We start from the raw sequence: 9868 nt of genomic DNA on the forward strand, positions 1-9868 counted from the left end.
GGACAGCGGGGTCACAGTCCCTCTGCACTCTCTTCGGTGGCTTCCCTCTTCCCTCTCCAGAGTCCAGTGTGCTGCACCCTCCTTTGCCAGCCGGTGTTGTGAATTTCCCCATGGCATTTCCGTGCCTTGCTGCCTTCTGGGGCATCCTGATGTTTCAAGAGAGGTGAGATGAGGCTTTGCACCACACCTGTACTTACCAGGAGAGGGAAGTGTGTGTGTGTGTATGTGCGCATGCACAACATGTGAAGAATAAAGAGACAGAGATGCTCCATTGTAGGTGTGATGGCTCAGTGGACTTCCGACAACCCATCACACTAGTAGTTGGTTCAGGTCCATGCATGCTGTAGTTACTGCAGTTACAACAGATGGAAAGTGGTTCTGCGTACAGCTGATCCCAGAGACATTTTTGTCCTCAAATGCACCACATTCTGTGAACTGGATCCTGAAGATCCTGGGGCACAGTTTGTGCAGTATTCCACAAGTAAATTTTAAACTGGGCTTCTAGGAAGCCATAAAGCACCTCTGCCAATCCCAGTGGCTGAAGTTATGCTGCTCATGAGAGGAGCTTAGCCTGGCTTAGTCCTCCAGCTTGTGAAGCATCATGATGCATCAGGAGGTCCCTCCTGAACGTTTCTTTTTCTTTTGGAGTGAAGGTGGTTGCTGCTTTGTTTCAGGGAAGGTAGGGATAGGCAGCTGAGCAGGCTGAACGTGAGGCCAGTCCACGCAGAAGCAGTTTTGTAATTGCAGCTCAGCCATCTCCCTTCGCAAGCTCAGCCTCTGCCAAGGAGCTCTTTTCCACGGGGGAGGGGGGGAACCTTCCCTGCTGGCTCAAGATCTCTTGCTGACTCCTGCAGATCCTCGGAAGGAGCCTCAGAGCTGACTGTGCCACGGGGTGGCAGTGCAGGCTACAAAGCCGCTTCAAAGCCTGAGCTGCCCTTCTGAAGGCTCCACGCAGAACCTCCACCTTCCCGAAGGGCGAAAGTGAGATGCCTCCCAGAGCGTCTGCAGAGGGCAAATGACAAAATGAAAGTGACATAACACGCCCCCCTCCTGCGCCTTGGGTGTGTGCTGTGAGGGACGTAAGGGGAAGGGCTTGTGCTACGAGACCGTGATGCTCATCTGGCCTTTACAATGAAACTGCTGGATTTTGCAGGTGCCTCTGTCTTTGCTGTGCACCCGAGTTCCTCTTTCCAGAGGAAATTAGACCAACCAAGAGTTGCATCATTGTTTCCCCTACTTAGTTTATTCTCTCTCTTTTGGACCTCTAGACCCGGAAGGACCCGGGAGGCCTCCTGTCCTCCTGTGGGAATGTAAGAGGGGACCGGCTCAGCAGACCCCTGCCTGGAGGCAGCCCAGGAACAGGGTCCCGAGGGGCTTGGGGCTTCTCTCTCACAGAACCACCTTCCCGCCCAGGGGCTCTCCCTTCTTGCTGAAACAGCAAGTTCTGGGGGTCTTCCTCTGCCAGGGAGGGACTACCTCCCTTTCCCCTTGTGAGGAAGTGCAACTCAGCCTGGGGAAACGCTCCAGCATCTTAGAAATCAGCCAACCCTTGGGAAAATCCCTGACTTTTCCCCCTTAGCCAAGAGGACGGCCAGAGCTTTGCAGTGAAGGTTCCTGCTGTGGAAATGCCCAAACTCTCCCTTCTTCTGTCAGGAAGGCCCCTCCCCAACATGTCCTCTGGCCATCTGTCACCCGCAGGACCTTTAGAGGCTCAGTGGGCATGTCCTGGGAGGAGGCAGGTTGGTTGGCTGCCCAGCCCCTTTCAGGAGAGCCCTGGCCCTAATCTCGGAGTGGCAGAGCCTGGGAAGTGCCCTGGATTGGGGGGGGGGGCAGAACTTTCAGCTCTGGTGCAGCTGCAGGAAGCTTTGCACAGCAATCCCTCTGCAGATGACGCGGGTTTCTGGGTTGTTGGCAGCCGGAAGCAGGGATGAGCTTTGCCTGCAAAGGATCCCCCTTAGAGATGCCTGGCAGGGTGAGAGAGCAACGGTGGGCTTCTTGCATCAGCTGATGGGGACACCTCCCTTTTGTGTACAGAATTCCAGGGATCAAGCCCAACCCAGTGGGGTAGGGGGGGGCAAGAGGGCAGCAGTCCAGGAAAGAGGGTAACCTAGATTCACACACATCACTCTAGATGATGGTGGTTTCTTAAACCCTAGCTTAGTGCACCATTTGAACGTAACCACCTGGTTGTGATACGTTGCTACTTGCTGACATTGGAATTGTCACCAGAGCTGTCTGAAGTGCACAGGAAGGAAGTGATTGAAATGTTTGCCTAACATGGCTTCTTCAGCTCTCAAGTACACATCAAGCTGTGATCTTCTAGCAGAGCCCCCTCAGATGAGACAGAAGGGCTACCTGGAGCTAAGAAGGTCCGCAAATCCACCCATTTCTCCCTAGCAGGCAAGACTCCCAGGCTGCAGACCTCAGCAGCTCCTGACCAGATGGACCCCCGTGCGGGGCTGGATCATCTCCATAACTTTTGTCCTAATGAGGTGGGGAATGGACTTCCAAATAGAATCGATGCAATAGTTTCATTTATGTGCAAGAAAGAACCCAGGGCACATGACTAAACCAGGTCCAGCTCCGCAGGAGCCCTCCATGGACTTGGTGGTCCGGTTCCTGGGGCTGGTCCTCAGGCAGTTGGCAAGCCTTCCCGGAGTATTCTTGGGAAGGGCCCAACATTGGCTCTTGGAAAAACACCCACCTTCCAGGCAGAGGCTCAGGTTCACCCTCTGCAGCACACAACAGGCAGAAGGGGGGGGGGAGAGGAAAAGACACGTGGAGCTCTGGAAACCCAGATGTCCTTGGTAACAAAATTTTATTGTCATGATTGAAGACAAGATTTATAAATGTACTCTAGCAACTTGTTGATAAAATAGCAAGTATCCCACATTTGTAGTTTATTGTCATTTGGAACAGAATGGGAAACTAGGGAAGGGTTATGATGTCCATGACATTTGGACCTTCCGCACCACTTTGGCGGCGGCGGCGGCAGCAGCAGCAGCAGGTCCACAAGGTCCACCGTGTGCCCAACACCCCCGGGGAGACCAGCATCCAAGATGAAAAGAAGAAGAGAGCGGTGGAAAGCAGTGCACACATTTCAAAGCCCACAATACAGCCACCATGGTTGAAGTCTCTGAGGAAAAGAGTGTCTCCGCTGGCCATAGCCAGAGAGGAGCTCAGCGTACCAGCAGGCTATGCTTGGGGCCATCCACCCTTTCCAGCTTCTCAAAGTGTTTCCTGGCATTTCGGATGTTTATCAGTGTTGCTGCAGAAGCTGGAAAAGAGGACCGAGGAGGTGAGACCATCCGCACGACCGGGTGGGTCTGGGACAGGAAGGGCAGGCCTCCTTCCAGAAGACCCTCCAGCACAGCAACCCAGCCTAGGTGAAACAAACTTCCTCCACAGGCAGCCCCCCGAAGGTCAGCCTGACCAAGAACAGCCCTGCTCTCCAACTTACGGATGGAAGGATCTGACATGACGACCATCACATAGGTGTTGGATGTGAAGATGTCAATGAAGTCAGCAAAGTTGGAATTCCTGACCTCCATGCTCTGGAAAGATGCAGCCAACTTACTGGGGAGGGGGGAGAAAGGAGGGGAGAATGTTAATTGCTCCATCCCAAACAGCCCCCTTACTCTTCAGGCCTCCCTCTCCAGCATTACTCGGAGGACGCAGAGGCCTTTGCTTGTTCATGAACTCCAGAGAAAGGCAGCCCCACCCCAATGAAGGGCCTCCTTCTGTCAGTCAAGAACAGCTAAAATGGGCTCCAGGACTCCCATGGGATCCATGAGAACTGCAATGGACATCAGCGGTAAAAGAGCAGAACACGGGCTGGCCTGCCCAGTGGGCACAGGGAGTGGATCTTTCCAGAAGGCAGCCTCTCTCTCTTGCCTGCCGAGTCCGGAGATGCAAGTCTCCGCTTTCTCTAGGCAGAAACGAGCCCTGCCCAGCCTGGCAGGTCTGGAGGACACTCGGTGCCCCTGGTCGACCCAGAGGGAGCTCTCCTGGAATGGATCCTCCGGGACGGACCTGTGCTCTCACCTGCAGCTCAGCTTGAACTGCTTAATGATGTTGCTGATTTTCTCAAAGCGGTGAATGTCCCGCTGCTCTTTGCACTGGTAGTGCGAAATGACCTGTGAGAGGAGGCACGAATGCATCAGGCCAGCTTTCTGAACCGAGCAAGAATTCAGCTGAGAACCAAACTCCCAGCCAGGAGAAAGATGAAGCATCGAAGCCATGTTGGGCCTTCAGGGGCCCAAGAGGGCATTCCCCAGCCCCAATCCATACTCACCAACCATTGTGGCGGAGCCACAGAGGACAAAGGAGGACAAGCTCGTATGGAGGAGCTTTACCACCCAGTAGAACTGTGCACCATGGTTCTCCGAGCGGCCACAGAGAACCAGAGTCCAAGCTATGCCCACTATCAGAATGGATGGAGGCCTATTCTTGCAAGGGGACATCCTGGCTTCCACTTTTGGAAACCAGAGCAAGATATGTGGGAGACTTGGAGGACCCCTCCCCAGCTCATGCCCAGGGTGGGCTCCATCCTTGGAGACTAGTCCATCTTTTTGCTCACCAAAAATGTGGCTCTTTCAAACAGAAGAACTTCATCAGCTTCAATGATCTGTGCAAAATTCCTGAGGTTCATTTCCAGCTGCTGAACATTAGGAATAAGCTGGTAGACTATGCTGGACCATGCCTGCCAATGAGGAAGCACAGAAGACAGCTGAACTCTTGTCCCATCCTGAGATCGACCCTCTGGGCAGTCAGCAAATGGAGGAAACCGCCCTTTAGAAGGGACTTGCCTTTGGACAAAACAGCCCAATTTTCATCTCTGCTAGCCACAGCCCAGAGGGATTTGAGAAGCTATTGATGAGGCTGGAGCATTACCTACTGCTCACAAACTGAAAGCCCCACTTTTACAGTCTGTAGATAAGCAAGGATCTGAACCCAGGGCTTCCTCCAGCTCATGGCTTATAACTTGGTCATGAATAGCTACCATGATGGCACAGAAGCACAAACCTTGTAGAGGGTCTCATCCCAGATGGACGTTCTGAAGCAAGAGCATTCCAAAGGGCGGGACAACCGCTTTAAATCCTCTTCCCGTTCCTTGAAAATCTAATAAAAATAAACAAAAGACAAATTCCCCAGTCAATATAAGCATCACCAATGAAGCTGCCCTCTTTGAGAGAGAGGATCATAGTCATCTCAGCAAGGCCACCACTGCTGGGAAAAGGGGACAAACTGGAAAGGCCTCAGCAAGAAATCTACAAAGAAAAAGGGGAAAAATTCCCAGAGTTGATTAAAAGTGGAGTCAGGCCTATGCACCCACAGTTGCCTGCCGGACTCAGGGAGTTCTGCAGTTGGAGAGCCTGTGTCATCTGCAGACTCCCATTGCACCCTCAGCTGTTGGTAGAGGCAACAGACATTTTGGCAAAGCCTAGAAACGGAAAAGCAGCAGTTTCTGAAAGAGGAAAGCTTAGATGCCTTAGCAAGTGGAGCCGCAGTAACCCCACCAGGTGCAGCAGTGCACATCCAGAGTGAAAACCAGGAGGGAGGAGGGCCTTGTTGCTTCCCAAAGGCTACAGTTCCTGCCAGAGCTCTCTGACCGAAAGCGATGCCTCCCGTTTTATTTGGAGGCTGACCCTCACCAGATCACGCTGGTCCTCCTGTACTAAATCCATTTTGTGGACAAGGCAGAAAATCTTGGCATCGGGAGAATTCTGGAGAATGGCCTCCAGGCAGGACTGATAGTAGTGCATGTCTTTTTCCAGCTCTCTGCTCTCCACATCAAAGACGTAAATAAGGACCTCCACATTGCGAAAGATGTTGTCGCGCTGACTAGTGAAGTAGTTCTCCATGAAGGTGTCCTGGCTGGAAGGAGAAGAGCCACCCTCAAAGGCCAAGTCAGATAGAAAGAGGAAGAGAGGGGCTTTCGGCTGGGGACACACTCCTGGGGGAGGACGGGGGATTCCTTCCCCCTGTCCAGGTAAGAGAGCTGCTTCTGCTCTGCTCTGCCAGCTGAGGGTCCCAGGGAGGCCCCTTCTGAACTCCCTGGAGATCTTAGTTGCGCTTTCCTGGGGCAGTCGGCACCCTTCCTCCTGGAAGTGCCCTTGGACCCAAAAGTAGGGGAAGGGCAGACAAAATAATTACCCTCCACAGTCCCAAAGGTTTAATACCAGGTTGCCCAGAAACCGAACATGTGAATGCTCCACGTCAACTGGAGAAAAAGATAAGAAATTAATTACAGAGATGTGAAACCATCCCCAGCAGAAGGAACCTGGGGTAAAGCACAGAACAGCAGGTTTGCTGAAGAACCATGGCCTGTTGAATGAGCCCCACTTGTTCGAGTCCACGCAAGTGCTCCCTCCCTTCACACGATGCTCTAGGTCTAAGCCAAAGAAAGGCGGGGGGGGGTGTGCCAGTCTGGGGGGCTCTGCTGCCCTTTCTTAAGATTCACGCGCAGCGCCTTCTTTGTGCTGCCGAGCAAAGCTCCGCGAGTCACAACCGCCGCCCGGCCCTTACTTGTGGCTCCCAGGCGCCGCGTGTCCCGCGCGATGTAGTTGGCGAAAATGATGGACCGCATGCTGGTCTTGCCGGAGCCGCTCTTCCCCATCAGCAGCACCTGGGCGGGGGGAGAAGAGCCAACGTAGCCGCTGCGGAGACGCCCCCGCCACCCCGGGGCCCCCCGCCCGCCCGCCCTACCTTCTTCTTCATGGCTGCGTTCGGCATCCCACGCCTGCAAAGACACGGGGGTGGGGAGAGGGGGAGGGGACGTCAGTGGGCGGCAAGGGCCGGACACCCGTTTGGCGCTCGGGTCCCGCGGCCTGGGCCGGCTCGCCGGGAGACTCCCTTCGACCGCCGCGGCCTTCCCCGGACGGGACGCCGGCACGGGTGGCTCAGCGGCGTCTTCGCGGGCGGGGGTGGCCCTGGGCAGGTGCGGAACCGGGGCGCCCGCGCAACCCCACCTGTGTTCGGGACTTGCCCTGCGGCCGAGGGGCGCGGGGGCAGCAGCCTCTCCGCGTCGTCGTCCTGCTCCCCGAAGGCCTCACAGCCCCAGCCTCGCGTAGGTCGCTCACCCGTCCTCGCCCGGCTCCGGACAGCCCAACCCACCGCGGCACCTCGGGACAGTCACGTGAGCCGCACCGCCGCCGCGCCGGAGACTCCGCCTCCTTCGGTCAGGTGATGTAATGCGACACGCTGACCACAGAGGCAGCAGCGCCTAGAGCGACCTTCTCGTGCGAAGCCTCAGGAACCATGCTTCTTGAGGGTGCCGCGCTCTCCGGAGCCCTGCCAGGGAAGGCAGTTACGCGCGGTTCCCCGTGGCAGCAAGGCCGGGCTTGCTGTTCGCATACGAAGGACATTTCGGGGAATTCGAAGCCCAGATTGGTGTTCTCTCTGTAAGCCCGCAGACGGCACTATGGGTACACTGTCTCCACAGAGGAAGTCTTCAGTAAGGGCGGGACTCCCCAGGCCACGCCAGATGGGGCGATCTGGCACTACTATTACCACCGCCTCCCATATGGTCTAGCGGTTAGGATTCCTGGTTTTCACCCAGGCGGCCCAGGTTCGACTCCCGGTATGGGAAGACGTGACCTTTTTTTGTTCTACTGCCGAGGGATCGGGCGGCCGCCCCCCTCGGAAGCCCCAGCTCTGCTCCTTGAGAACCGGACGCAGGGCCAGGTCCCAGCGCGCTTCCTCACCAGGGACTAGCCCCTTGGCCGACAGGGCAGCCGTGGGGAACAGCTGCTTGGAGGCCTTTCCCCTTTCGGCGATTGGACGGCCCGGTTCCGGGGGGCGGGGCTGCCTGGGGCAGAGGGGCGATGGCGGCGGGGGGAGGTGAGCGCCGGGGCGTGGGCCGAGCCTGGGGGGGAGCCGGGCTCTTTGCCCTCGTCTCGCTTCTCTTCCCCCGGCCAAGCTCGCATCTTTGGGATGCTCGCAGACGCTGCGCTGATCCTCCTGGAGGGAAACGAAGCCGAGCCGGCAAAGAGACCGGGCGAGACCCCCGACTCCGGGCCAAAGGAGGGGAGGGGAGGGGAGGGGGGGTCCTGGACGCCCTCCGCTTCTGAACGCCCTGAAACGTTGTGCTTGCCCCCCGGCAGGGCCGGCCAGAGACTCCCGGGAGGCCTTCTTGCTGGAGTTTGACCACGCGGTTCGGGACTTGGAGCCCAGGGCCGCCTGTGCTCGGCATGAGCCGCCCCCGGAGGCTTTGAGGAAGCGGGCCCAGGGCAGCAGCCTCTGTGACAGCGGCATGAAAATCTGTCTCGCTGAACGGACCCCAGCCCTTTTGGCCTGGGAGAAGCCCCCCACCAAGATTCCTGATGCATCAGCTCTGACAGCCCCCAAAGCCAGCCTACTTTGCACCTGACTTCTCTGCAGGGAAGGGATCACAACTGTTTCCCAAATACTTTTGTTCTAGAAGTCAAAGCAGAAATCCAGTAAGTCTGAATCCCAAAGACTGTTCTGCCATTGGATTTATTTTTGAAATTCCACTTTGAGAAGAAAACTGAATTACTTTTTGAAATGCATGTGCTTCTCAAGAGACTTTCTCCTTGCCCTTTGCTTCATTGTGACAGGCTGCGTGGACGGGAAGGAGACCCAAAGAGTCTCCTTGGGAGCTGAAGCCCCAACAGGACGCTGCTCTGTTCCCTCTGCTACAGAAGAATGGCCTGTACAGGGCAGGGGAGTGCAGCAACCCTCTGGCCTGGGGAGGGGGGCTCCCAGCTTCTTGAGGGGGGGCTATTGATGTGGAGGGGAAAACCTGGCTAGGGGAATGTCTGTTCAGTTGCTGGACTGCCAAGAGCAGCCTTCTCTTTGCTGAGTTCTGAGGGGGCTCTGGTCAACAGGTGGAAACTAATCAAGGAGAGAAGCAACCTAGAACTAAGGAGAAACTTCCTGACAGTGAGAACAATTAATCAGTAGAACAACCTGCCTCCAGAAGCAGTAAATGCTCCAACACTGGAAGTTTTCAAGAAGAGACTGGACAGCCATTTGTTTCCTGCCTGAGCAGGGGGTTGGACTAGATGACCTCCAAGGTCCCTTCCAACTTTACTACTACTACTACTATTACTACTACTACTACTACTATTATTATTATTACTACTACTACTACTATTATCAGAGAGGCTGCATTTCTCTCTGCACGGAGCCTCCAAAAGGCCACTTGGCAGAGAAGTGGGGAGGGCCCCACTTTTCTCCCAGGCGGTGGGTAGGGAGAGGTTGGAGGTGGAGGAGGGCGTTGTAAGTTTCATCAGAGGAGCTGAGTTGTGCCAGGGGATTGGAGATTTATTGGTTCTTGTTTTTATTTTTTGTATGATGCTATTCTATGGTTGCGAGTCTCCCAGAGTTCTAGTTTTAAGATGAATGGCTGTATTTTAAATATTTGAAATAAATAATTGTAAATCAAATGCTATTGTTTTTGTGGTTTTTGCTGTAGAGGAGTTCATACCGGACCACCTTAAGCAATGAAATAAATGCCCACAAAGAAATGAAAAATAAGCATTGTATCTAAAAGTTTGAAAGGTTGAATAAAAGGAAATTCTTTTTTCTTTGCGCTTAATGCTGCCTTTCATTCTTTGCTCCGAGAGCTGTTCTGGCTTACTGGCCTGTGGCACCCATTTCTGCAATCACGATGCCCTCTGCGCTGACGCCAGAGCCCGGGCCGGCTGCCGCTGCTTCTCTCTCGGGCGAGCCCCTCGCTCCCGCTGCCCAGGATAGCCGAGGAAATACCGCCCGGCCGCCGAGAGAGCTCTTTAAACCGTACTCGGCTGCAGAGCCGCGACCGAGCTAGAGATGCCGCAGCAGCGCGTGGGAGGACGGGAAAGGCGAGCCGCTTCCTCAGCCCGCGGACTGCGCCGAGCAACTC

At 55.3% G+C, this 9868-nt stretch overlaps 1 protein-coding gene and 1 non-coding gene across 4 annotated transcripts; one reads left to right on the top strand and one right to left on the bottom strand.

The window, feature by feature from the left end:
• Window positions 1–2799: 2799 nt before the first annotated feature.
• Window positions 2800–7200, bottom strand: LOC120313227 (ras-related GTP-binding protein A). 3 transcript variants are annotated; one of them, XM_039354911.1, is made up of 10 exons: window positions 7083–7200; window positions 6709–6742; window positions 6529–6628; window positions 6157–6223; window positions 5655–5877; window positions 5026–5121; window positions 4580–4702; window positions 4045–4136; window positions 3461–3576; window positions 2800–3277 (listed from the first exon to the last, which is right to left on the bottom strand). In XM_039354911.1, exons 2-10 carry the CDS (start codon window positions 6733–6735, stop codon window positions 3180–3182), a joined length of 942 nt encoding a protein of 313 aa, XP_039210845.1. In that variant the 5' UTR covers window positions 6736–6742; window positions 7083–7200; the 3' UTR covers window positions 2800–3179. The 3 variants fall into 3 exon arrangements, with proteins under 3 accessions (XP_039210845.1, XP_039210842.1, XP_039210843.1); XM_039354908.1 differs by having other exon boundaries at window positions 6972–7124; XM_039354909.1 differs by having other exon boundaries at window positions 6989–7117.
• Window positions 7201–7519: 319 nt separating this feature from the next.
• TRNAE-UUC lies at window positions 7520–7591 on the top strand. Its single transcript has one exon. It is a non-coding gene; the product is annotated as a tRNA-Glu (tRNA).
• The last annotated feature ends 2277 nt before the right edge of the window (window positions 7592–9868 follow it).

This window comes from Crotalus tigris, unplaced genomic scaffold (assembly GCF_016545835.1).
Source record: "Crotalus tigris isolate CLP2741 ecotype Arizona unplaced genomic scaffold, ASM1654583v1 scf7180000018585.330925593:3314079, whole genome shotgun sequence".
In the NCBI taxonomy this organism is placed as follows: domain Eukaryota; kingdom Metazoa; phylum Chordata; class Lepidosauria; order Squamata; family Viperidae; genus Crotalus; species Crotalus tigris.

What these genes read in the sequence shown, in the direction of transcription:
- LOC120313227 (XM_039354911.1), bottom strand. Translation starts at nt 6,735, where the DNA reads ATGCCGAACGCAGCCATGAAGAAGAAG. An exon ending in TTGAAAGAGCCACATTTTTG is followed by an intron (nt 4,137 to 4,579) that starts GTGAGCAAAAAG and finishes CTCCTCTCACAG; the next exon opens with GTCATTTCGCACTACCAGTG. An exon ending in CATGTCAGATCCTTCCATCC is followed by an intron (nt 3,278 to 3,460) that starts GTAAGTTGGAGA and finishes CCTCTTTTCCAG; the next exon opens with CTTCTGCAGCAACACTGATA.